Source organism: Papilio polytes, unplaced genomic scaffold (assembly GCF_000836215.1).
Source record: "Papilio polytes unplaced genomic scaffold, Ppol_1.0 DF823399.1, whole genome shotgun sequence".
NCBI classification, from domain to species: Eukaryota; Metazoa; Arthropoda; class Insecta; order Lepidoptera; family Papilionidae; genus Papilio; species Papilio polytes.
In genome coordinates this window covers 386246-412592 of record NW_013525805.1, presented here as the reverse complement: position 1 = coordinate 412592, position 26347 = coordinate 386246, and the positions used below count along the sequence as shown (strand labels likewise).

The 26347-nt window shown below is 32.7% G+C and overlaps 5 protein-coding genes across 9 annotated transcripts; 3 read left to right on the top strand and 2 right to left on the bottom strand.

Annotated features, from left to right (window-relative positions):
- On the bottom strand, window positions 1–1491 carry LOC106104888. The gene is made up of 3 exons (XM_013285084.1): window positions 1168–1491; window positions 880–1098; window positions 1–697 (listed from the first exon to the last, which is right to left on the bottom strand). The coding sequence occupies exons 1-3, from the start codon at window positions 1366–1368 to the stop codon at window positions 23–25; spliced, it is 1095 nt and encodes a 364-aa protein (XP_013140538.1). The 5' UTR covers window positions 1369–1491; the 3' UTR covers window positions 1–22.
- A 233-nt stretch (window positions 1492–1724) lies between these two features.
- LOC106104889 (hsp70-Hsp90 organizing protein 3-like) lies at window positions 1725–4043 on the top strand. The gene is made up of 5 exons (XM_013285085.1): window positions 1725–2097; window positions 2174–2327; window positions 2727–2827; window positions 3066–3189; window positions 3542–4043. The coding sequence occupies exons 1-5, from the start codon at window positions 1852–1854 to the stop codon at window positions 3640–3642; spliced, it is 726 nt and encodes a 241-aa protein (XP_013140539.1). The 5' UTR covers window positions 1725–1851; the 3' UTR covers window positions 3643–4043.
- A 352-nt stretch (window positions 4044–4395) lies between these two features.
- LOC106104878 (integrator complex subunit 3 homolog) lies at window positions 4396–9342 on the bottom strand. The gene is made up of 5 exons (XM_013285073.1): window positions 9101–9342; window positions 6340–8934; window positions 6082–6207; window positions 5884–6012; window positions 4396–5463 (listed from the first exon to the last, which is right to left on the bottom strand). Exons 1-5 carry the CDS (start codon window positions 9176–9178, stop codon window positions 5398–5400), a joined length of 2994 nt encoding a protein of 997 aa, XP_013140527.1. The 5' UTR covers window positions 9179–9342; the 3' UTR covers window positions 4396–5397.
- A 428-nt stretch (window positions 9343–9770) lies between these two features.
- LOC106104859 (heterogeneous nuclear ribonucleoprotein M-like) lies at window positions 9771–18031 on the top strand. 5 transcript variants are annotated; one of them, XR_001225696.1, is made up of 14 exons: window positions 9771–9904; window positions 10027–10233; window positions 10428–10590; window positions 11070–11145; window positions 11230–11347; window positions 11565–11711; window positions 11837–12193; window positions 12491–12707; window positions 13229–13368; window positions 13998–14133; window positions 14606–14670; window positions 17223–17342; window positions 17439–17573; window positions 17777–18031. XR_001225696.1 is itself a non-coding variant. In XM_013285044.1 (12 exons), exons 2-11 carry the CDS (start codon window positions 10051–10053, stop codon window positions 14659–14661), a joined length of 1593 nt encoding a protein of 530 aa, XP_013140498.1. In that variant the 5' UTR covers window positions 9771–9904; window positions 10029–10050; the 3' UTR covers window positions 14662–14670; window positions 16119–16318. The 5 variants fall into 5 exon arrangements, 4 of the variants coding, with proteins under 4 accessions (XP_013140498.1, XP_013140500.1, XP_013140501.1 ...); XM_013285044.1 differs by lacking the exons at window positions 17223–17342; window positions 17439–17573; window positions 17777–18031 and adding an exon at window positions 16119–16318 and having other exon boundaries at window positions 10029–10233; XM_013285046.1 differs by lacking the exons at window positions 17223–17342; window positions 17439–17573; window positions 17777–18031 and adding an exon at window positions 16119–16318 and having other exon boundaries at window positions 13247–13368.
- Window positions 18032–20586: 2555 nt separating this feature from the next.
- LOC106104709 lies at window positions 20587–25927 on the top strand. Its single transcript, XM_013284837.1, has 9 exons — window positions 20587–20690; window positions 21045–21156; window positions 21757–21926; window positions 22340–22445; window positions 23057–23208; window positions 23905–24029; window positions 24476–24769; window positions 25473–25637; window positions 25736–25927. Exons 1-8 carry the CDS (start codon window positions 20587–20589, stop codon window positions 25628–25630), a joined length of 1221 nt encoding a protein of 406 aa, XP_013140291.1. The 3' UTR covers window positions 25631–25637; window positions 25736–25927.
- Window positions 25928–26347: the final 420 nt, after the last annotated feature.

Below are 26347 nucleotides of genomic sequence, written 5' to 3'. Positions count from 1 at the left end.
TGTTGATGTTTCATTTACTCAATTATTCTGATAAACCTAAAACCCTATATAAAAATCTTCCATCATGGTCATAATAGCAATCATTTATTTTGTATGTGGCACCTTTTTTGTATGCTTTTTTAGGAATCCTTATTCGTTCTGGATATTCCATTAATGTGATTGATTTATTGTCTGGTTCTTTATATTCTTTTAAATCATTTTCTTGCTTATAACTTATTAAATCAATTTCCTTATTGTCTACAAATTTTGATTTATCTGTACTTACAGTGTCTATGATTATTCTATCTGGAGTATTCACCTCACTTCCACTTTCTAACCTTTCCTTTATTCTTGTAGTTAAATCCTCTAATGTCATTCTTCTCGGGTCTTTCACTACTCTTTTGTTACTTTTTTCATTGTTACTGTTTTGCTGGTTATCTGGCATTTCTATATCATTTTCAACATTATCTTTTTTAGCACACATTTGTATAATCTGTTCAAACTCACCTATTTTTTGTGCCTGAGTTAAGTCAACTTTTATTGATTTTTTACTGAGAGGGGGTATTTGTCGTTCAGAAAATTTTAAGAAGTGTTTACTTAAGTCCTCAGGTATATTTAAATTTCCCTCCTTAAGTTCTCGCCAATTTCTCATAGCTGATGCATCATGTCGTGCTATTCTTTCTTCATTGGCCGGCTTCCAAGGATATTTTAATAATTTCTGAAACATAGTAAAAGTATGATGAAACAGCTTTGTATTGTTAAACATCGAGATATAACACTAATGCATTTTATAAATGTATTTGTTCCATCTCCAATTTTTATTAATCTGTTGAAAATCGTTATGTTGCAAGAATCAATTACCATGTACCTATCTAATTTAAATTACTATTATAACAATACCTTTACAACTGGTACTGTAACAGGGAAACATTCTGCTATTCTCTGTGGTGTCCATTCATCTGGTTCTGTTGTAGCGAGATGGCGGATTTGTTCTTTTTCACTCCAAGTTAATAAATTAGGCAAATCCTCTTTAAAATACTTCTCCTTTACAATTTTGTATTGCAGGTCATGTTTTCCTATTAAAGTTTCCTTTAAATGATCGTTGTAGGCATCGCCAACCTGGATGAACAGAAACAGTTAATTATGTCTTGTAAATCATAACATAAATAAAATAACAGACCAACTCACGTTATAGAAATTGCTGTTTGATTTTTCAACAAACTCCTCCGCATCATCATCTTCGATCTTAATTCCCTGCTCTTTAAAAGCTTGTATTCTTTTATTCAATCCAGGGTTAGCAGTAACCTCTGGTCTCCGCCTATTTCTTAAATTTCTTACAATAACCTTCCCAGATAAATTTAAAAAATATTTCAATTTCAAACCAAACATTTTCAATGATCAAATAATAATGCAAAACTATACTAAGATATTCAAAACAAGCGTAACCTTTTAGTTTTTTGAATTAAAACAAGGGATTGTAAAAAGTCAACAAATCTATCTAAACGTGACATTGACGCATGCTGAGAAATGAGAAAGTGTAGTCAAGAATCAATATTAATTTTAACAAAAAATTGTAATCTTTCATAGAATTCCAGTCATTTTATTTTACTGTAACTTGTATTTGTAAGTTGAAACTTGTACCTATCTACCTTTTTTAATTACAATTATTTGTTTTGTACTCCATTTTAATGTTATCTGCGGAGAATCGTCCCATTTGTGATGCTTTTTTGTCATTGTCAAATGATTGTCAATTTGACAATCGGTTTGTACATATTGAGGTCAAGATAATTTTAATAATCTTTTAAATGTACTTTATTGACTTATAGTTTTACAATTGTATATTTATATTAAAATCTAATCTATTTATGTAAAATGGATGAATCAAAAAAAGAGCCTCAAACGCTCAGTGTCGAAGAACTTAAAAACAAAGGTAACGAATGTGTAAAAGATGGGAAATTCATTGAGGCAGTTTTACATTATACACATGCTATTAAAATGGACCCTAGCAATTACGTTTTGTATAGTAATAGGTCATTTGCATTTTTGAAACTGGACCAACATTATTTATCATTACAAGATGCAAATGAAACCGTTAAATTACAACCGCAATGGGCAAAGGTATGTTCTGAAAATTACTGTATAAGGTTAATATGACTTTAGCATGTTTTCATTATGTTCCTTATTATTTTTATAGGGTTATTTTCGACGTGCTGAAGTTGAAGCAGCAAGTGGTTTGTATGATGAAGCAATTGTCTCATACACTATAGCTTTAAAACTTGATCCTCAAAATCAGAAACTGATAGAGTCCATTAAAAATATAACGGACACGCAAAAGCAAAAGATACAAAGTAAGTACAAGTATTATTAATTTTTCTATTTTACACCATCACTGATTATAAAAAAAATTGAGGTACTGTTTCTTTAATTTTGTCACTATTCTTTCTACAATTAGTGATGATTGAAGTTCCATTATCATATTTGAAGGCTACATAACAGAAACTCTGTGAATACTGCACTTGCAAGTCTTCATGGATATAACCATTTATGTAATTCCTTACTTAACTGCCTTGCCATACATATTTGTGGAGCCATAAATTTTTAAAATATTTGTTTAACATTGTTTATTTATAAAAGTCATGATAAAATTTTGTACATTAATGTTAAAAAACCAGCCTGCACGGAGCCAAATAGGTTAAGAAACTCCTCCTTTTCAGTCAGATAAAATGTTGTATTTACTTTATTTTCAGGCAATCAAAACACTATTTGGATATGCACATGTCTGGGATTCATTGTTGGTATTGCAGTTGTTATATTGGATTACTGTTGCACAACCAATCCAACATTAGGGGTGAGTATATAACTATTGTAGTTTGAGAAGAAATGTTTTATTTCATTATAAAGATAGTATTTAAGTCGAGTAACATATGGCTCAGTTCAGTATTCTGTGTGCTATATGAAAAATAATAGATTTTATATTTTCAATGCCACTGAAACATTTGACCTTGAAAATATTCATATGGCCTCTGATGTGATAATTTCGTGTCACCCTACTATTCTATGGAATTAAATTAAATCTTTCTTTTCAGCATCCTTTCAGTATGGTTGCATTTTCAATAGCATTGGCAGGTTTAGGCTGGTCTATTGGAAAGGCTGTAACATTGATGAATACATGGGGTGCAGGCAAGTCTCTCCAGCCACCTGAGGATCTAGGTAACTTCTATTTTTTAGTTCTCACCTTTGTTACTTAACTGTTGGTTTATTATATTAGTAATGTTTAATGGATGGAAGGAAGTTTGTTACTATGTATCCTCAAAGTATCTAAAGGATTTCAATTAAAATTAGCACATATGAACACTATCTGCAAGAACACATAACTTGCTAATTTTTTTTTTTAATTCTGCATGTATGAAGTTGTGGGCAGCAGCTAGTTGTGAATAAAAGTTTAATAAGAAATAGTAAGACACTGTTGTCATATTAAGTTCTCAATAATAACAAGTTAACACAACCAACAAACACCTTTTAAAAATTCTAAATTGGTTATGTGTGATGTGTTGTTTTCCAGTTGGAAGTGACAATGCAAATAAAGAAACTGCTCAACCTGAAAAGAAGCCAAAGTACAGCAAAGCACAAGCAAGACAGAGATTTAAACAGGGAAGGCTCTAGTGATTTATTAATGTTCATTAGTTGTAATGGGAATACGGGAAATATTGTAAGAATTTGTTGTTTTTATTGATATACAAAAGACATAAGATACTTGCCATTCTTTTGAATGTTTTACCTTACCCTTAGTAAATGTTTGTAATGTATATTACTTGGATGGGTGTTGAACTGTCCATTTTCTTTCTTCAACCAGTTTTTTTTCATCTTATCAGAAAAGTTTTTCTATTGAACTTCAAAAAACCTTTATAATGAAGCAAGCTTCCAGTCATTCCTACATAACACCAGACAAATTGATCATAATGTGTGACTATTGTTTGTAATTATTTTAAATGCTAAATTAAAAGCCATAAACACGGTCAGTGTAAAAGGCGGGAAAATAAATAAAATTTTGATTATAACTTACATTAAGTGTTTAAATACCTAATTTCGCTTTTTTCACGCAGAAATTTTTACATATTATTTACATTGTATTTATTATATCGCAAAATATGTGAATTACAAGATATGTACTCATAAAATTAATTGCAGGAAATTAAAAAGTGTTAGTGGCTGTTACATAGTCTTTAAGACAATAAAATAATAAATTTCGACCTTAAGATATAAACTCCAGAATCTATAAATACCACAATGTTATTCCTAGGGAATTTAAAAAAAATAGTCACATTTGAAACATTCGTTGAAATATAAAGAAATATCGAAATATATGTAATGTTTGTTGTCCTAAATTAAAATATACAAATCCAAATAAAAACTACCTAAAGGGAAAATATTTTATTGATCCTAGTGTTGTAAAATATTTTTAAAAAAATGTTATTTAATACAATTTTTCATACAGTTGGTCTCGTGTCCTTAAACATAAAAAAAATTCGGGGACTAAAGATCTATACAACAATTATCTATTATTTATATTAACTATTAATGATCTAGGAATTTACAATGCATTCGATGATTGACTTATATGGACATAGTCCAACATTTCTTGGAGAAATGTATACCTTGTAACCATCCAAGTACATTTGTGCAAATATTATTTTTTTGTAAGCAAATGCAGCAAAGTAATAATTGTTGAGTAACGATTTGTAAAATAAAGTTAATTAATTAAATAAAATACTAACAGGGGATAATTTCAAAGTAGAATTGTAAAAAAATCAGTCCAGCCCAAATAAGTTTTGACAGTATTCTGCTCAGTGAGGTCATATATGCAATTAAGTTATATTATTACTTATGTTAAATCAAAGCTCCTTATTCTATGTTATATACCTTATGTCACTAACATTAAAACTCTGTTTAAACTTTTGACAAAATATGTACTTACCTCAGTTAACAAGTATAAAAGCTATACTAATATTATATACATAAAAAGATTTTATTGTTCTCACGACACTAAGTTACTACATCACTTAATATAGTAATTATTTCACACAGTAGTTATTCTAGGAATCTATTTTGTCCTTCGGTTATAGCCCTAACGTAACTTTATGTACAAGGAAATTTTTTACATAACCAAATAAGGAGCTTTGATATATTAAACAGTATCAGATTTTTTGTGGTGTCTCCAACATAGTATTTCCATGTAGTTATAAATATTAATAATATTTAATTATTACATCCATAAACCAGTACTGCAACAAGTTCGGTTATTTCAACATATGGTAACTAACTCATAGTTTCCTCTATACATAATCAATATTAAAATTGATTATATTTAAATGTTGAACTTTTTCTTTTAAATTTACCAAACTTTTTAAAAAAGTTTCGTCATTCACTGTCTGAAATTGCTTTTTTTCTTCTCTTTGCCTGTTTAGGTTTCACAATTTCTTCCTCCTGAAACATAAACCCAATAAATAATCACTTTTTATAAGTTGTATTAAATACAGATTTAATAATGAAATTTCCTGGGCCTTGAATATTTAAATCGAATTTTTTATTACGCTTACGCAAAAAAGTAATTTCCATATTTTCGCAATATGACAAAGGCTGTTATATTTCTGGGTAGACCATATCTATACTAATATTATAAAGAGGAAAGATTTGTATTTTTGTATGTATCGAAATAACTTAAAAACTACTGGGGCAATTTTAAAAATTCTTTCACCATTAGAAAGGTAATTTATCTATGAGTAACACTGTTTTTTCATTATTTTTTTAATTTCCCGCGGGCGAAGTCGCAAGAAACAGCTAGTAATAGATAAGTTTATACTTTTGAGATGAGATTTGAGAAATAAATTGAATGATAAATAATACCTCACTATCCTCATTAGAGGAATGTAAATTTTGATTAAGAGGTAAAGAATTAGAAATTAACTTTCTGGCTCTTCTTGATATTGGTAGTTCGTCTTCCCATGCCAGAGAGAACAGTTGACTGTATTGTCTCTGAAAGAGAAAAATATGTGTTTTACCTCTGTAAGAGATATTAAAATCTTATGTTAAAACAATGCTTACTCGTAAGCTGTCACTGCTATTGGACTGTGATTGTTGTAGAGCTTTTTGCATACATTCCATTTTGAAAATAGACATATCATTCTGTTCCACACAACGTACCCTTATTTGTTCCAAATGACCTAAAACCTTGAGGAAAAAGTAAAAATATCTTCAATTATAATGTCTTCCTTTTTTGTATTGAAATACAAAATTATACAATATGGTAATTAACTAATATGGATAAAACGTCATGCCAAAGTATACTAAAATAGAACATACTTGCTCAGCAGAAGGTGGTGCGTTGGGAGGTATACTCTGTTTACCAGGGCGTTTTCTTTTATTTGGACTCGTGCCAGGGTATCGAGTGCTTAATAAAACTGAAAGCAAATCTCCAACTTTGTCTTCAAAGTCCTGACACCAATACATAATTGTGGAGACAACAAATGTATCATCATCATCCACTGTTCTACAAAACATTTGTCGCAAAACGTCTGCTGTTGGACGCTCCTGCTTCAACATTAACAAGACAGAGGTGACAGCTTCGGCATGACCTTTATAAGATAATTTGGGAATGATTGGTAAGACATCTTCAACGGAGATATCATGAGCAGTTAAAAGTTGCCAAAGACAATACTGCTCGAATGTCTCCCATCCAAGACTTGTTGAAAGCATTGTTGTAATATCATCAGATTTGAACATCATCAAAGTGCCCTGCAGTGTAAGGCACACAAGGCGCTGTAATTGAACAGCATCCAAAGTTGAAACTATGACATTCAGCAGTTTAATGTGGTTTTGAGCTTGATCTTTGAACTCTCTATAGATATCAGGTATCAACCACACCAGTAGATTAGCATCAGTTTCTTGACACTTTTCAAAGTCGTAGGCCAAATTGTCAGCCAGCTTCGTCTCTAAGTGATTGCAGTAATTTTTATATACATCAACTTTGAATTTAACATTTTTTTTCCTTCCCGCATCTCGCTCTGTCTTTCTATCTCTTTCGTAACATACTTTCAGGTAAAATAATAAACAAAATCCTACATTTTGAAAAGAACTTTGTACATGGATCTCCTTAAATATATCTAGTACTATTTTTCGCTTTGCCTCTGTTCCTTCGGTCAAATAAGTGAACATGGCAAATATAGGAGAATCTAGTACAGCTTCTAGTTCCGTAGGTGTAGGATTAGAAGTAATTTTGACAGGAGGAGCTTCTTGCAAAATTGCTGCAAACAAATCTGCAAGTGCGGACACTGTTGGCATTGGACTTCCACATGCATTAATGAAGGCTTTAGTGGCAGTTGTAGATCTATCATCTAATAATGTTTCAGCAAAAGGACGTAAAAGTAATGGCAGTGCTGCTGCCAACTCTGGTCTTTCCCTTGCTCTCACTTCGGATAGTGGTATATCATCATCATCTGTGTCTTCAGGTAAATTGTTATGAGGTTCGTCTTCATCATCCGAAAATGCAGGTTCATCTGGCCCCATCTTAGGCAAATCATCAAGACCTTCTTCACGGACACCAGAACATCCTTCTCCATTGCTATTGCTGCAGAATTCCTTGAATGTTTCTCTAACAGTTGTCCTTAATTCCCTATCTAATTTGGGTGAATCAAACAATGGTTGCAAATTGGGCAATACCCTTTTCTCAATAATTTGCTGAAGAGAATTAAATATACCTTGTCTGACTTTATCTGAAAATGGTGGATAATAATTTGGAATAATACGACACAAGAAATCTAATAAAGTTGCTGTAACAGCTGGATGTGATCTCATGGAATGGTGCATCACTAAGATTGCTGGTTCAATATTCATTATGTTATCTTTGTCAGGGTCATAGAACAACCAGTCATAAAAGAGTGCAAGTTTGGCATTAGATGCTGCTACATTAGATGTACATGTAGTGAGAAGCCATCCAATAACTGCCCATCTTGGAATGATGTCTGAACATAGCAATTCATTTGTTGGATGTATAACACCTACAATGAATCTTATCATATCACTACGAAGTGATTGAGATTCAGGGGTAGCTAAATATTGCCTTTGAAACCATTCTTGGTATTTTTTATGGTGTCCAAATCTAACTTGAGAGGTAAGAAAAACTAGTTTTCTTTCCATATCTGGTGTTATCCTTGATTGTAAATATCTTCTTGAAGTTCTTGTGTTCAGTATTTGTAAGACACTTGTAAAATTTGGACATAGTGATCTGGGGTTTGTAAGAATGTCTTGCCATAATTGGTGAAATTCAGGTATACGAGCCACATTTTGAAGTAGTCTCACCAAATCCCGCCCTAAAGATAAAACATCTGTGAAATGTTCTCTTATAAGAGTTATTACAAAATTGACTTCTTTTTGACGCAATGTCATTAAATGTGGTACATTGTGATCTTCAATCAATCTCAAGTAAGTATATACAACCATGCAAATTAGGACAGGAAATTTCTCCAACCATGCTTTATTTTCAATGTAAATATCTAAAAGAGATTCTACTAGATAAATGTTTTTTGGTGTTATATCTCCTCCTGATGCATAACGCATTAGGTTCCAACAAACATTATCTACTCCTGTAACAGAATTCCTCATCATTTCTTTTATGAGCCATAATAACTGATTCCTTGTAGTATCATGAAATCTTAAATATCTCTCTAGAATTAAGTTTGACAAATTGTTGAGCACGCATGTTAATCCATCTCTAGTGATAAGTGTTAGATCTCTGTAACATTTGGTTGCATTGTGGGGTTCAGTGAGAATAGAGAGGAGCATTCCAAGTGATATGTCTTCATGATTCTTACAAACAGCATTATTGAGTGCATCGTGTGCCTCCTTCTCGCTACAATCAGCTACAAGAGACTGCAAGAAAGTGTACGCTCTTTCATATCTCTGTAACAAAAAGTTAGGTTAATGGGGACATTCACCACTATCTTAAATATAATTTAAAATTTCGCGCTATGACTACAGCGCCGCCGTCGCTACTACGGTGAAACTGCGTTTTACATGGCCGACTAAATTATTCTTTGTTGAGGAATAGCAAATTTGTACTCATTACCTCTTCAATTTCATCCTTGTTTTCAATAACAGTGCACACAAAAAGTTTAGGTATGTTAACTTTTGCCTGCTCCATCATTAAAATATTTTCACAACTATTTTAAAGATCCAAAGTCTGACTGCATGGCTATTGCCGCTGCCACTGCCGTGGGAGAAAAATACACATATACATCCAATATACCATTGCAGTGTACTCTACTTACAGATTAAAATTCTAGTTGACATGTTGGTGGTACAACAAAATGATAGCGCACTTTTGTGTTGCTATTGGAGAAAAAATCGTGTACCTATGTTCCGTTATCAACAAACATTACTGTTTATTTTCAAAACATAGTTTTATAAGGAGTTACTTTTTTACCTTTTACTTATGCACGTTTGTTTAAAAATCAAGAACTCAATCATCCAAGAGTTTTTTCGTAATAAACCTATTAGACGTTAAGCAATGCATCTTCATTGACACACCTGACTTTCTCTTACGTGTTTGTATGGGTTATGATAACACATACGCTCAATTAAAGTAGCTAACCAAAGTATCTAAATTATATAATAAAAGTTATAAATGATGCTCGAAAAAGATACGTATTACGGCCTTTAAGGTTATAATTTTTCATTTTCATGACCGAAAAAGGCAACATTGAAAGTTGTCAATCTGCCATTTTGTTTTTCGTCATCAACAAGCGGAGTTAAATAAAAAAAACACAGTAATACGCCATTTTGATAGTATTGTAAAAGTTTCCCGCTTTACGTTTGTGTTGTTAAAAATAAAGGTATAATCATAGTACATACATTGTAACCACAACATAAGGTGAGTTAATTTGAATATTTTAAAATGTACATATTTTTTGAACACTTCTGTTTCGTACCGGTGTACCGTGACTGCCGGTGAACTACACGTTAGGTTTTAACGTAATTCTATTATATTTTTAGAGGGGTTATTCCAAAGTAAGTGTCATGGATAATCAAAAAGAAAAGGAACGAGACCGATCTAGGCGTGGGGACAGGCCTTCCCGCTTTTCAGATGTTGAGAGAGATCGATCAAATGACCGCGATCGATCGGAAGGAAAACGGCTGTTTGTTTCAAATATTCCCTACGAATACCGATGGACTGATCTTAAAGATTTATTTAAAGAAAAGGTAATTGTGAACAATTGCATCTCCAAGATCTAACATTGCATTACCAAATACATAATAAATAAAATATCCTATAAGATAAACTTACTAAGATTCATTGATACATTCAGGAAATGAGCTTCATTGATTTATTAACTTACATAAAATAAACATTTCTGTCTCAAATCAGTGTTATGTATAAACTTGCACAATTTCAGGTAGGGGATGTGGCATTTGTTGAATTATTTACTGATGATCATGGGAAGCCTCGGGGATGCGGTGTTGTCACATTCTCCACTGCAGAAGCTGCTAAGAAAGCACTATCAGTTATGCATAGATATGAGTTATTTGGACGAAAACTTGTATTGAAAGAGGAAATGGGTAAGAAAAGCAATGAGGATAATGTTACTAATATTATAAATCATTGTTTGTTAGAATTTGCCACCTAAATGCTGAAGAGATCTTGATGATATTTGGCATAGATGTAAAGCATAGTGTTATAGGACACATAGACTATCTACTTTTGTTTTTTTTTGAATTCCCCACAGAGTGATAGCTAAAACGTGGGAGTGATAGCTAAAACGTGGTATTGGGTCTGTGTTACCGGTATAATGGACAAACCCAATACTTAGTCCTAAGTTTGTTAATTACTTGATTCAATATTGAACTAACTGTTGCTCTTGACCTTGCCCACATAAAATTAATAAAGGGTAAAAATATAGCCTATGTTACTAACTGATAACATAGAATTTTTTAAATTCATCCAGTAGTTTTTGATTTATTTCAATACACACGAAAATCCAAAAATACAAAACTTACTTCTTTATTATGTTAGTATTGATAAAATTATGGTATTACAGGAAATAATGATAGGACTAGAAATAACACAAGATCTGGTGGAGGAAATTCAAGGAATGCTAGAGAAGAAAAAGACAAGTGAGTCGAGATTTTTTTCTGACTTATTATGAAATAAGCAGTTTATACATTTTTTAAGATATAATAATATACATGTTTCTTTAGTTGGGGTCCAAGTAAACCAAGAGAGTCTGAGAATTACAACACATATGGCTTGAGTCTGCAGTTTTTGGATTCCATCAATGTCCAACCACCCCTTGTTAAAAAAGTATTTGTTGCAAATGTAAGTATGAATATTATTAACATTTCTTTATTTAAATGCAAGTAATAATTAGAGGTAAAAAATATTGCATAGTAATAAAACTTTTTTTTTGTAAACTACGGAAATGGAATGAATGATAGATGAAAATATCAATTTTTTCAATGTAGAAGCGTCATAGCAAATTTCTAGATAGTGCTTTTTGTATTATTATTTAATAGTGTTATGATTTATTGTTTAGTTGGACTATAAAGCTGATCGCACAAAGATAAAGGAGGTATTCAAGATGGCGGGAAAAGTTTATAACATTGATTTGGCTGTGGATAAAGATGGAAATAGCAGAGGCTTTGCTGTTATTGAATATGATCATCCTGTTGAGGCTGTACAGGTAAAATTATTTTTTTTCTAAGTAAGTACTTTAAAGTGATTAGTTCTAATTGACTCAAAAAAAAGATTATTGTAAATTTTTTTCTTTCTGTTGTTTGTTTTTCTCAAACATTATTACATTTTCAGGCAATTTCAATGTTTGACAAGCAAATGTTGTATGACCGCAGAATGACAGTCCGTATGGACCGCGGTACATCAGATAAAAATGAATTGAAGCTGCCGGAAGGTTTGAAAGGTATTGGATTAGGTTTGGGACCTAACGGGGAGCCATTGAGAGATGTCGCTAGGAATTTGCCCCAAGGACAGAGTACAACAAACATAGGTTTGTCTGGGACTAACCCGCCTCTGGGGGCGGGAGTGCTGGGCGCTGTGCCCACTGCTGGAGTGGCACTCAATGGCCTGGGCTCCGGCTTGCCTGCAAACACACTTGGCCCTAACACCGCTCTCGGCGGTGGCTTGAGCTTGCAGGTAATTCTAAATAAGGTGAAATATATTTGATTTTTTTTTTATTTCATAACTTTTAACTTGTGCTGGGCTAATTTTTCTTTCTAAGAAATTAATTTCATAGATTAACTTTATAAACTGTAGCCAAATATGTTTAGATTTTTTTTTTTTTATTTATAAAGAACTAAATCTTGCAAATATTATTTTTTTACTTATATTACATTTTCATTTATCCATGTTTTCTTATCTGTTTTCTTTTTTGTTAATTTTTAAATCAACTATTGAGAAACTTCAAACATCAATCATACTAATTGTAGCGCTACTTGTGCATTGCAGGCTCTAGGGTTGACAGGTCTGGGAGCATTGCAGAATCAGTTGCTCCAACAAGGTTTAACAGCGAATGACCTTGCGACTGTGCTCTCAGCGCAGGCAAATGTTAACACAAACAATATGGCAATGAACACAACGGATATGTCATCTAACATGATGCCCAATACAAATATGAACAGCAATGTGATTGGCAACCCTGGACTCAGTAGTGGTCCATTATCAGGTATGTTATGTTGTTATAGAGCGTCGATTATCCGAACTGCAGTCTGTAGTTTTCAAATAAGAATGTTGTTTCTTGTGTTGAATCTTCTTACTAACTTTATAAATGTGTGAGTTTAGATGGATGTTTGTTAGAGTTTGTACATTAACTGTTGAAAGGATCTTAATGAAACTTAGGACAGACTTAACACAGTCTGGAAGAACATATAGACTACCTTCTTTAATTTTTTTTTAATTCCACAAAGATGAAGTTGGCCTTCATCTATACAATGGTAGTTTTCTTTTAAAAATGACAAAAAAGTATGGTTTTTTAAACATTATGATGTTTATCTCTTGTTTAGAAATGCCTCAATCTTATAAACAATATAGTTTAATCTACAAGATTTTTCAGTCTTATTTGATATATTCTTCATACTTTACAATTTTTTTTAGATATCTAAATAAGCTCTTATATTAGTTTGGATGATCGACGCTTCATTACAATTGATTTATTAATGAGTGAAATGTAAAATATTCCTTTAATAGGTTTTGGTCCCGTTCCAGGTCCTAACAGACAGGTAGTGAACACATCAGCTTCCAGTCACCAGAGTCAGAACTATGTCAGAGATACCAGACCTGAACAAAATTCAAGAGATAAAATATCTGATATGGTGATAATTACTAATGTAAGGGATATTTTAATTATTATTTTTGTAACTTTACTATATTGTCTAATATGATTTAGTCTGGCACCATATAGCTTTACTGCCACATGCCAGTTGTCTGCTATTGTAAATTTTGAGCACTACAGGTCTGTTTTACTGGAAAAATGTAAATGCAGCATAAGATAATCTAACATCTTCTCGTATGAAACATTTTTGAAGAAGCGATTGAGGTGTATCTCATGCTAGAATAAAATCCTTTCACTCTGCTTACGCCCATTTAATTACTTTTAGTTCATTGTTTTTGTTTTACATGAAAAATATTATATTAAGTTAATGTAAAAAGCAGCATTGTATATGTTACTATGTGTTACTAGTAAAATTAAGTAGATTTTGCCAGAAGGGAATGCATGTTCTTATGCCAGTTATTAGCTGTTGCTCTTCAAAAAGCGACAGGCGCTCATCATAACTAGTATTGCTATTTCACAATGAAAGGCGTTTTGTCAAACAAGCATTTATTTTGTAAATTGTCAATATTGGATCCGGTTATTTAGGAGCTAGTTACGATTACATTACTAGGGATGAATGAATGAATTAATGATTACATAGCTTTTGTAACGTCGTGTAGTTTTAGCTGTTGTGTTGGTTCGCAGCTGCCGCCGACGGTGACGTGGCAGCTGATCCGCGAGAAGTTCAGCGAGTGCGGCGACGTGAAGTTCGCGGAGATGACGGCCTCCGACACCGCCGTTGTGCGCTTCCACAAGGAGTGGGACGCAGAGAGAGCTATCAGTATCCTTTAGAATTATTGTATAATTAACTTTTTAAAACGAAGTAAAACATGTGTTTTATAAGGTATGTAGGTTCTTTCGTTCGAAAACTAAACAACTTCAAATTCATAGTTTCGAGAAAAATTGCCGTGAATTTCTGTTATTTGAGCGTTTTATTTGTACCTATAGAATGGAAAAAAAATTATGTTTACTGTTTGTTATAGTTTATTTTTTACTAATTATTTATTTCTCATTTAACCGTAAACACTACAGTGTTAGTTTGAAAGTTTTTCTTTTTCCATAAAAATGACTATATTTTTGGAATGGTTCCAAATATTAAGATTCGCTCGACTAAAATGTTCGTTTTTTTGTCAATAATAAAGCAATGAAAATATGATTTAGCTAAAATGGCAGTTGTTTTGTTTTTTAACAACTGGATCAATTTATGAAGAAAATTTATGTAACAGCAATGATTTTCTTAATGAATTTTTCAGAAATGTTTGACAGGACCCGCATCGATGGCAGGACGATTGATGTGCGTTTCTTCTAAATGACAAAGGTTTGAATTTTCATGTTAATTTTTTTATATCTGCATGAAATTGTGTTACACAATTATATAAAATTGAATACAAAATTCCATTGATAATTAAGTAATCTTTATGTATGTTTAATGTATTTAGGTGGGAATTATCATCCTAGTTATTGGGTATAACGAGATTCTCTAGATTAAAGACAGCCCACTAAGAATTACAGCTTGAATTATTTGTTTTTTTAATAAATTATATGTTGAAAATATCATAAACTCAGCTTAAAAAATTTTTAGGTTATTTGTATTACTTACAGTTTCGGCAGTCGTCGCATTATTTGAAACTTCTTGATTATTGTTTGCGGTAATACGCTTTAGGTGTTGGTACGGTTATCTAAAACTTTTATAACAGTAACCAGTTGACAGGTTTTCTTGACTTCAAGTAGAAATTAAAAATATGATGGTATCTCATTTACATCCGATCTCTCGTCTGTGTACTCACACAATCAGATTTTACATCCTTCTAATATTTTAAATGGAAAAGTTTTAATGGACGAAGGAATGGATGGATGTTTGTTAGAAGGCTGAAGAACGGCTCAAAGGGTCTCGATGAAATTTGGCACAGATGCAGAATATAGTCTGGAAGAACACAAAGGCTGCTAATAAAGATTTTTTTAAAATTTCGCACGGACCAAATCACGGGCAACAGATTTGTATTATGTATATTTATATTCGAATTTATACTTTATTTTTAGTATGTGATTTATTCGGAGTTTTACGTATATGTAAGTTGTACAGGATGCATTGACTCTTTTATGTGGTTAATATTATTGTAGTAAATGGTATCATTACAACATTCAAATTTCATAAAACGAAGTTTGCTTTTTCTAACTCAAGTTTATTGTTCGAGCGGCAAATGTATTCGCAAGTCAAGGGAGAAAAGTAGATATTGACTTTTAAGATTTGATCAAATGAATGAAAAAAGGCTTTCTAATCGACTGTGTCACTCGTCTACTATTAAGACACTATTTTTCGATTTCGATCGCATAATCAGATTGGGTACTTGATTTCGATACTCTGTTATCGATTTCCAGCTGTGAAACATGAATTAATTGTTGTTTATTGTGGAACAAAGGAATAAAAACTTCTTTTTGAAATAATGAAACTTGTAATTTTGGTAACAGATAATATGGCACACTTGTAAGTTTGACAGAGATTTTTGCTTCCGCGCCGTTCCTTTGTTGGGTTGAAAAAAAAGTCAGCGGAAACGTCACCATAGATTGTGTAGCAAAAGTATTATCACAGAGCAAACAATGCTGTAGTAGCACAGATAATAAATGTTTTTAGTTCGAAAAATTGTGGTTTATTAAAATAAAAGTTACACGTATGCAACTTGATAGTACTGAGCAGTGCAGGGTGCAAGTTTCCTTTGCACGTGAGACTCACGATCTGGTTGTGAATTGATTTTTTTGTGTTTTCAGGGATGTGATATCGATGTGTGTGTGGTGTGAGGGCGTGTTGTCGTCGTCTTGTCTCGCCGCCGCCGCGCTTCGCCTCCCACTGGTCGATGTCCTCGCTCTCACCCTTTTATATCTTGTACTCTAGAATATTGTAGTGTTAAAGTGTCCTATTGTGTCATGTACGAGGTTTTTTTCAATAAATAAATTACACTTCCAAAGGATGCATTTCATATTACTATCAATGTTGAAGAAGCGTTGGTATTTTAACAAAGGCAAGTATTCTTTCAGTCTAGGTAATGTATATTTTTAATTTTCTTTTTCGTATGTGCCGTAGTCCAAGGAAGATTGGAGTGGATGGTTTTTGTGGCAATATGTACGGATATTTTTTTTTTATTCTATGGAACTTCTAAGGTGAAAAATCGGTTGCTTCAAATGTTTGGTCTATTGGCACAATATGTTTCAAATGTATATCGTAATAAAATTGGTTCTTGTGATGCCCATGGAATCTTATTTATATTTTCTTTATAAATAGTCTAAATACCTCGATAAAATATATTGACTCGTAATCATAAAAATCGCAGTCGCTTAAAACTGATGTCTTAGGTAAGATCCTTCAAATTGTTACAATATGTTGGTAAATTTCTCTATATTTCTACCATTGAGAGAAATTAACCACATGTTTGGGATAATTCTGTTAATTAAGTATACATTTGTTCCGTTCTATTGGTTCCTATATTAAATAATTTATAAATTTTGATGAATCTGCTTTGTATTTTACTTGTTTGAAATGTTCTTCACAGTAGGAGATATGTGGCATTTCCATGGTTTGTTTCAAGGCTGATGGTAAGTTGATTCTATCGAATATGGGTTATTTCTTTGGGTTTTGCATGGACTACTAGACTGACGCAGAGTACATTGAAATTTTACTTGAAAATCGTAGTATGGAATATTTCTTATAACTTGTTGGCGTGTTCAGCAATGATTCTGGTGCGAAATAATTGGTCGTTGGTGGGATTTTTTATGACGAATTCTTCATGTCCTTGTGAATATAATCTACACGTCTTCAACTTTTTACATCGCTAAAAATTTTGTTTGCTTGCTTTTAATTGTTTGAATGTATTACAGGCGTAATTCCAGTGAATGGAATTATAAATGCTACATATGATCTTCAAGACGGATAAGAATGTCGATGAAAAGAGATAAAGCAAACCACAACTATTGAGGGTATTTGGAAAAAGTATGAAGGTAAGCTATAATGGTACTAATTGTATCAAAATTTGCGGATTACAATTTTAATTATTATATTCGACACTTATTTTATGGTTATTTTTTTTTTCGCAGGAGTTAAAAGATACTTCACAATCATCCAGAATGTGGCCTTTTGTCAATATTTGATGGATAGAATTGATTATATTGGTTTTGACCGTGACTTGCGGGAGATTAAGAAATTCATTTAAAATTGTCATATTCCACCAGGTATGAAGTCTTAAAAGTAAAATTTAGATGGTTGGGATATTAATAAAATATAGCTTTTTTTAATCGTCATCAACGTAAACATACGATTCTTATTTATAGAAAGCCAACTTACAAAGTATCATTATTTTGTACGATATGGTTTTCCAACGAATCTTGCGAAAAAAAAAGTAGCGAATTCTAACCTAATATAATTTTTGTTTTAGGTTTCATGTTCAGAAAACGCAGTACTAATGGCATATCGAAAACCTGATTTGAGTTTAAAAGAGTAAAATACATAGTAAAAGTGCAATATGTCTGGATAGCAACACCCCTAATTTACTGAAAATTCAGTCTACCTGCTAACGAATTTAGCTGTAACATGATAATAATGCTGTTAAATTAAGTCATAAAATATATTTTAAGAATAAATTTAAGGGGTTAAATAATGCATAAGAATAGATATAAATGCGTTATTGTTATAATTTTGTTTTATTTTCCTAAACTATCATTCACATATATTTTTTCATACATAAAATATAAACCTAAAAGCCACATGTATGTTCAATTTATAAAAAACTAGCTTTCGCCCGCGACTCCGTTCGCGTGGGATAAAAATAACAAAACCGGGTAGCTTAGGTGTTCTTCCAGATTATCCTCTACATCTATGCCAAATTTCACCGAAATCTGTTCAGCCGTTTAGTCTACAAATTGTAACAAAAATCCATACATACATCTAAACTTTCACATTTATAATATTAGTAAGACATTACGCATATTGATGTCATACAAAATTATATTATCAAGCTTGTATGAAAAACCGGAATTTGTTAAACTGATTTCCTAAATACTGTAGAATATAAAGAGCTCAAATCTCAGGGGAAATTGGATAAAATGTCTACATGTCAATTCTTCATTTTTAGTCACTTATCAAATATGTACGAATTATTCTAATCTAACGATATTTGCACACTCCTAATACAATCTGCAACTGCTCTCTGCGTATTATACGACTGCTACGGTTTTCTACTGACTTGCTACGTAAGCTGTAACAGTTGGCTACGTAAATGCTACGCTAAAACTAGACATTTCCGCCGTCCCATATCCCTTCGTAACTCATGTACGGTTGTGCTGCTGATTCTGGAACAATTCACGAAGAAGTAAAAACACAGTTTATCATTTTTATAAAACAATTTATTAGTATATAATAATATGAAACCAGTAAATAAGTTTTTAAAGGTAAACTTGCTTATTAATATTGTATGACAAAAAATAATCTGATGGGACGGCATTGTTTGTACACAATTTATTTTCCATTAAGTGTACGTTATATTAATAGAGACAACCGTAGAGTGGTTACTCAATATTTTTGTATTTTATTTATCTACGCATGTGAGGAAGAAGGAAAATTTGTAGAGCAAATTGTGTAACAACGCAGGAGGTGTATATTGCAATGGTTATAACTGACATTTATCACTAAATAAGTTGCCTTGTATTTCAAACGGCTAGTATTAAAGTATCAGTGTCCATCTGTCAGGCGGCCAGTCCACTCCGCGTCACACCACACTAAGCCTATCTGATGTGACGTCACTTACATTAAGTCTCGAGCACCGAGCATTTTAGGATCCTAACAACCGAATTATCAATGAGGATGAAGCATTCCGTTAATTTTTTAACGAGCCATTCTAGTTTATTTACTTGTTTCACGTGTAACACGGGAATGGCTTTAACGATTCAGATTGACTTAGAAATTAACATCATAAATAAATATACATAGTCAACATTACATGAAAGAAGTTATGCTGAAACACTTATATCTTTTTGTACAACTTTTAAATTATGTGTAAGCAATAAACCGTTTTCCCTGGAATAAGAGGAAACGGCCCACTCAATGTCAGAACTCTGTAATTTCCTAGTTGTCTACTTTCCGTATTTGGATAGCCGTTTATTTTATTTATAACATTTTCAGTATTACCTCTTGAAAGAGGTAGCTACATTTTTAACATAAAGTCAACAGACAAAGCGTTTTAAGAATTTTGTTGCGTACTACTGCAATGCCGGCGGGGAAGACGCGCAGAGGCGCCCTTCCAGACTTCCTCCGCCCCCGCGTTCTCTCGCACCGCGCTCAACCAGTTGCGCTCTGAGCTACCACACGGTAACACCTTACTTTGTTAACTTATTGACCTTGTTACTATTTTACAATATTCAATACAAGGCTTTTTTGATATCGGGAGAGGGGGGAATCTTCAAAAGGATAGCCTTCCTTCTAGGGAAGACAAGGTTATGTGAGGTTTGTATCCGCTAAAACCTCTAGTGCAATGAAGAGGGTTCCGGGATCACCGTGGAACTCACCTGATCAATACAAAGCCTACTATTTATTTACTAGTCAGCAAAACAGTATATATTTAACAAATGTCTATTTCGAGTAGTAAAAAATATAAAATGTTTCCACTCCACGTACGCCGTAGTCTTATAAATCATTAGTCCACATAGTAGTTGTAGATACTAGAGTTACTGTTATTAACTTTTCCTAACAAGAAGTTGTGTGATCATAGAGTAGTAATTAAAAAACAATAAATTCGAAGTAATATAAATATAATGGTTGAGAAAGTGGCGTTTAAAAAAAGATTTAAAAACAAACGTAAGATTAGACAAAATTATATAAATGATATTAGATCTGGTATTAAGAATTCGACTACGCATGGCTTGCCTTATATTGTGAACCAAGAATTACATTGGATAGAAAGGTATGCTACGATATAACCGTGGATGTCCACTGTTGAATATAGAAAATGTTGCTATCTGAAATGTGATGTATATTTTTTTCTAGATTAATTTGGGCGTCGAGTTTCATATTTTCGCTAATAATTATATACAGTCTGCTTTCATCGCAATTTTCACGATTTGTAGTGAGTATTACAGAACATGGAATTTTTTATCTTTTTTATATTTATACTACGGTTATTTTATATTAAAAAATAATACGAGTATATGTGATTCCTCAAAATATTTTCCTTAACAGAATTCGCCGACAGTAATGAGCGTGGAGATGGATTATTTAGAATGGAATATCTCATATCCAGCCCTCACGTTATGTCCAATAATAAAGATAAATTTGACGACTTTTAATAATTTAGTAGTGTGAGTGACATTTATATTTTAAAATCAGCTACCATTGCTCAAAATTTTACAAAAACGTATTATCGTCCTTCAAATTTTTAATTTATTTTTAATATGGGGTGTATTTGTCTTTACATTTTTCTAAAAAAAATACCACGTTTCTTATAAACTAAAATCTAAATAAAGGAAATGAAATACTGTATTTGATTTAAAGGTAAACGTTGTTACTTATAAAATCGTAGTAAATCTAATAGAAGTCCAAGTCCAATAATGTACATAACCATTGATAGTTGCGAGAAATTGTGAAATTTAATAACCCTTTATTACAATTAACAATGATTCTTTGAATTGTATGACTCATAACACATATTTCAGCGAATTATCTAACAAAACGGGAATATATCTGGAGTCATATGTGTGGGCTATAGCAACAGCTTCTGTGCTGAACTTAAATACCTTAGCTTTGGTGGATCCTGGTAATACCAACGTAAGTAAAATAACAATATAACCTACTACATCGGAACCTCAAATAAGTTGTAACAATCAGGTATATGATAATGCTATTTGCTTATTACTTACTAACTTTCGTCCGAGAATCTTTCCGCGTAGAATTAAAATAAAAATGAGTAGCCTATATGTTATTCCAGACTATCCTCTTCGTCTACGCCAAATTTAATTGAGATCCGTTCAGTCGTTTATGTTACAAACTTGAACAAACATTCCTACATATATCTAAACTTTCCCATTTATAATATTACTAGCTTTCGCCTGCGACTCCGTCCTAGTGAAAGTAAAAAAAAAAGCTCATGTGTTCTTCCAGACTATCATCTACATATATACCAAATTTCATCGGGATCCGGTCACCCGTTTAGCCTGCAACGGGTGCAATTCCTCCATGCATCTAAACTTTTACATTTATAATATTAGTATGATTATGATTTGATATTTAACATAGTTCTTATATTTTGTTTACAATTAAATGCAAAGATAAAGTGTTCTAAGTGCTATGCAATAAAGATGGGTATTTACAGACATCGCTATTCCATTAATTAATGATAAAAGAGTACAGTTGACTTTTCTATTTCAGCCAATAAATCCCGAAGAGTATGCAAAAACAGCAGCTATGCTATTTAATCAATTTGACAAACACGCTCTAACCACAAACTTCAACTATTCTCTGTATATACAATCTGCTATGACTGAATTTGGGATGTGCCATGTCATTAATTCTAACGTCGCAGTATTCGATGACCCTCTGTGAGTACTACTTGAGTTTAATTTGATACAATTCAGATGATTTAACTAGTCATGCCTGAAGTTTTAAATGGGTTAAGTATTTATGCTCGTTACACCTGAATTTGTAGATTTTTTTTTCAAAGAGCTATATTGGGATTTGTTTTTAATAAGTTTTCGGTCGTAGTTCTTAGAGCGTGCGCAACTTTGTTTAAACTATCGCACAATAGTTGTGCGATTGACGATTGTTTCGCAGCCAGCCAATTCAACTGATTAGATGCACAATTAAAAATCAAGTTGTTTGCGCAATTCCATGAGTATACTCATGGGAATGAAAGCGAGACCAAACAGTTGTTTTATAGTTTAGTCAAAAGTGTGCACGCCCTTACTGTAATATTGTAAAAGATTACATACTCGTATAATATTCATGTTTGCAGGAAATGGAGAAGTGATAATGTAAATTATGTTAAAACTAACGTCGAATTATCTGCGTTTGACGCAGATTTCTACGCTGATGTTATTAACGACGATGTTGTATCTCATGTTCGTAAATCCTTTATATTTAATTAAAATACCATATCTAACTAATATTATAAATGCGAAAGTTTAGATGGATGGATGGATGTTTGTTAGAGTTTGTAGCCTAAACGGCTGAACGGATCTCGATGAAATTTGGCATAGACGTAGAGCATAGTCTGGAAGAACACATAGGCTAATCACTTTTGTTTTTTTTTAATTCCACGCGGGCGGAGTCGCGGGCGAAAGCTAGTTATTTATAATGTTACCTTGTATCAGTTTCCGGTGCACAAATTACCGCGTAAAAACATATAATTAATTCTATTATATTTGATCTGTATCTACTAATTTTAAAAAGGGAAAATTTGTATTTTTTGTATGTATTGAAATAGTTCAAACGTAGTGCCGATTTCAAAAAATCATGCACCGTTAAAAAGGTACGTTATCAGTTAGTAACTTAAGCTAGGTTTTTTATTATTTTCTAATTTCCCGCGGATGAAGTTACGGGCAACAGCTAGTCAGGAATAAAGTAGGACAAAAATATATCGTCTTATGTTTTGTTTGAAAAATCGCAATAAATGTATAAGAGATATTAAGAATTTTAAAGATTCGCTTCGTTAAATATTGCCTTTTCTCAGATTTACGTACACAGTCCGAATGAGCCGATGATAAGTACCTTTCCTTCGTACACCGTAGACTCAGATGGCTTTATGACGTACGGCTTTCAAATATGGAGCACAAAAATATCAAAGGAGCTTCGTTCTGCCTCAATACAAGTCCGACAGTGCAGGTACGAGGCAAAACAGCGAATGTTCCACCTCGTTTCAAAAGAATGTCTAACGGACGACTACTGAAAGTAATCACATACACTTCGCTTCTCAAGTGCAATCTTGCCGAAATTTTAATGGAATTTGATTAAATAAACTTTAATTGCTTACGTTAATTGCTGTACAATGTATAAGAAATGCATTGATAATGTGAGATAAATGAAGGTGTAGACGAAGATAGGAGAAGTGTTACGCGGACGGAGTCGCGTGCGATATTTTTTTTTTTTTGTGACTGATTTGTCACTGTTTGCCTTGAAGAGGCATTTACAGATTCACCGGGCTTGAGGTGACCGAGCGCAGATGGCGCTTAGCCTAAGCCTCTTTTATGAGTAACTAGGCTCGAGGGCTCCCTCAGGAGCCTCGGCTCGGGCCGTTACTTCGTTATTATTACCGGATTGGGAGGCCACCGAGCTCTTAGATCGCTTCGGTGGTCGCTCCATGGAGTGACTTAGCACAAGGGTCCCCGAGAGGGGACCTCGGCTTGGGCTGTCACTCAATAAGCGTTTAGCATTCCGATTCAAGGGCGCCCGAGAGGGCCGAACCTCGAATTGATCGGTTGCTGCTATCTGATCATGCGCGTGCGATAGCTAGTAATTTATATCGGGAGGAACAATGAGAGAAACGAAAAGCAAATAAAACGGTATCTTTTTAAATTGTAGATTTCTCGATGAGCCAATAAGTACAAGGTATCCAGTATATTCGTACAATAATTGTTTATTGGAATGTCGTATTCAGTTAATTAAAAAGCTATGCGGCTGTGTACCACATTTTTATAAGATCACAGGTCAGTAGACAGAGGTTAATCCTTAAATTCAATTGGGTATTTAAATTTCAACTCTATGTTCTGTCACATACGTCATTAATTAAAAAAGTTCATTATAACAAAATAACTCTAGTTAATGTATGAAGCTTTTTAAAGGATAAAAACAAAAGTTCATTTTTATTTTCCTTTAAAAATTTAATGTTTTACAAATGAGAACGAGTTTCGCATGAAACGATTCTAGGCCATTAAAGGTTTCTTGTTTGTTAATAAGTACCAACTTTATACATCAACATTTTTAAATACTCATATTTATATTATAAAATACTTCGTATTTTTAAACGATTGTAATACAAAAATGTTTGTACATTTTTTACACGTTAACGATTTTATACTTTATGACAAAAAAGCAAATATAACGTGCGTTATTTTGTCGTTGAGTTTTAGCAACTAATTCCTATACATTGCAGGAAATGAACGCACCTGTAAACTCTCCGAGCTCACTTGTTTTGTTCAGAATAGGAAAGAGATCATGGCATTATCCGTTACTAAGGAGACATTGATGAAATTTAGTTCAAGTGCCCACTTACCTAGAACTCCGAAAGACTGCTCCTGTCTAAGCAACTGTGAGACGGATATTTATCGTAAAGATCGCGAGGAGTACACACCTGAACCGTCTGCGAGCAGAGTGAGAATTATTTTCACCGCATTCCCGAAAATGAGAATCGTAAGAGATAGAATCTTTAGTTTTTCAGATATGTTCTGTAAGTTAATTTCTTATAAAAGTTTAACGTTATAATACTGACACAAATAAAATAATATCCATTGTTACTAAATCATAAAAAAACATAACAGTGCTAGAGCACGCTATAACATCTACGCACGAATTAGCAGGCTCGCCCGGTGTAATACCATGACCACACAGAAAACAGGCGTGAAGTGGGAGCAATTCCGCATTTCGTCTGATGAGTATGGCACCAGAGGCCTAATAAAAGTCCCTTTCTCTTACCATCCTTTTCTTATAAGGAAAGAATAGGAAGGGAAAGTGGATTTGACGTTGGAGGAGACGTACAGGAAAAGGAAATATCCTCTTTATGTGCGACTCCTCCTCCGTCGATTTGGCCGTTTGGCGTTTTGGCGGATTCAGGCGGCCGCTTGCTTGTTTGCCACCTTATGGTATATCATTAAATAAAATCATAAAAAAAGGATTTAGAAATTAATGTGTTTTCACTAATATTACACAATTTTAATTCTCACCTTCACTCTGAGTGTTTTGTGCTAACGTAATTATCTTATGACATTCAGGTGAAGAAGACTAATCGAATGATACCTGCTACGTCAAAATCGGTTCAGTCGTTTAGGTTAAGTCGTTTTAAACTCACGCGCGAAAAACATTACACACTTTTTCAGTCAGTTAATAAAAAGGGAGACATATAAACAATGCCTTAAAAATATTATTTTTTCCAGTGAGAAGTGGTGGCGCTGTGAACACATGTATTGGAGCCTCCGTTATTTCAATAATGGAAATAATTTTAGATATATTTAGATATCCAATATACTATCTAACACAAGCTACTGTAAATTTCGGCCATAAACTAATGTATTATTTTCTACGTAAATTATAAGTTAAGAGTAATTATCGATATTGTTTAATATAGCTAAGTTTAAATAAAATTCCCCGACATATAACATGGAAGAAAATATATATTTTTTTAATTTTTTTAAGCTAGCGATTGACCACGATCCCACCGACTGAGAGTGAAGATTTGGTCGAAAGATGGTACGCGCTACCCTAATAAATACTCATTCACTCTTTTCTTGAAGGCCCCCACGTCATATCTGGCCGTAAAAACCGACGCTGGCAACTTAATTCAAACCTTCTTCTAACCAAAGTGTAATTATGTTTTTTAAGTTCTAAATTCAAGAAAATTCCATTTTAATTTATCTTGTTTCATAGCATTGGCTATTCATACTCGTATACTATTTTAATTAAAATATTTAGTACTGATTTAGAATTTCGTAATTAGTACAAAACATATGTTTTAAATAAAGTTTGTTTTGAACTTTAATGTCTTTAATTATAACGTAATAAAAAGATCTGTCGTTTACAAATATTAATACGATGAAATAAAACCAGTACACAAGAGAAAGGTTTATTAATTTTCCGAATTACTGTTAAATTCATTTCCATTCAACGACGATGTTTAATAACGATTAAACTTTTTTTTTTAAACTCAGCGCTTCAATAATAAACGTTAAAGTACGTATCCATCGTCGAATCGAGTTCTATTCACTGAGAGTCCAATGTTTTTCAATTAGATTAAATGACTGCTTTTGTTCGA

Excerpts from the sequence above, each read along its gene's own strand:
- LOC106104888 (XM_013285084.1), bottom strand. The coding sequence starts at position 1,368 with ATGTTTGGTTTGAAATTGAAATATTTTTTAAATTTATCTGGGAAGGTT. Across the intron at positions 1,099-1,167 it reads CAAACAGCAATTTCTATAAC|GTTGGCGATGCCTACAACGA; the intron begins GTGAGTTGGTCT and ends CTGTTCATCCAG. Across the intron at positions 698-879 it reads TTACAGTACCAGTTGTAAAG|AAATTATTAAAATATCCTTG; the intron begins GTATTGTTATAA and ends ACTATGTTTCAG.
- LOC106104889 (XM_013285085.1), top strand. The coding sequence starts at position 1,852 with ATGGATGAATCAAAAAAAGAGCCTCAAACGCTCAGTGTCGAAGAACTT. Across the intron at positions 2,828-3,065 it reads CAACCAATCCAACATTAGGG|CATCCTTTCAGTATGGTTGC; the intron begins GTGAGTATATAA and ends CTTTCTTTTCAG. Across the intron at positions 3,190-3,541 it reads CCAGCCACCTGAGGATCTAG|TTGGAAGTGACAATGCAAAT; the intron begins GTAACTTCTATT and ends GTTGTTTTCCAG.
- LOC106104878 (XM_013285073.1), bottom strand. The coding sequence starts at position 9,178 with ATGATGGAGCAGGCAAAAGTTAACATACCTAAACTTTTTGTGTGCACT. Across the intron at positions 8,935-9,100 it reads ACAAGGATGAAATTGAAGAG|AGATATGAAAGAGCGTACAC; the intron begins GTAATGAGTACA and ends TTTTTGTTACAG. Across the intron at positions 6,208-6,339 it reads CACCACCTTCTGCTGAGCAA|GTTTTAGGTCATTTGGAACA; the intron begins GTATGTTCTATT and ends TTTTTCCTCAAG.
- LOC106104859 (XM_013285044.1), top strand. The coding sequence starts at position 10,051 with ATGGATAATCAAAAAGAAAAGGAACGAGACCGATCTAGGCGTGGGGAC. Across the intron at positions 11,146-11,229 it reads GCTAGAGAAGAAAAAGACAA|TTGGGGTCCAAGTAAACCAA; the intron begins GTGAGTCGAGAT and ends ATGTTTCTTTAG. Across the intron at positions 12,194-12,490 it reads TGCAGGTAATTCTAAATAAG|GCTCTAGGGTTGACAGGTCT; the intron begins GTGAAATATATT and ends TGTGCATTGCAG.
- LOC106104709 (XM_013284837.1), top strand. The coding sequence starts at position 20,587 with ATGAGCGTGGAGATGGATTATTTAGAATGGAATATCTCATATCCAGCC. Across the intron at positions 20,691-21,044 it reads ACTTTTAATAATTTAGTAGT|CGAATTATCTAACAAAACGG; the intron begins GTGAGTGACATT and ends CACATATTTCAG. Across the intron at positions 21,157-21,756 it reads TGGATCCTGGTAATACCAAC|CCAATAAATCCCGAAGAGTA; the intron begins GTAAGTAAAATA and ends TTTCTATTTCAG.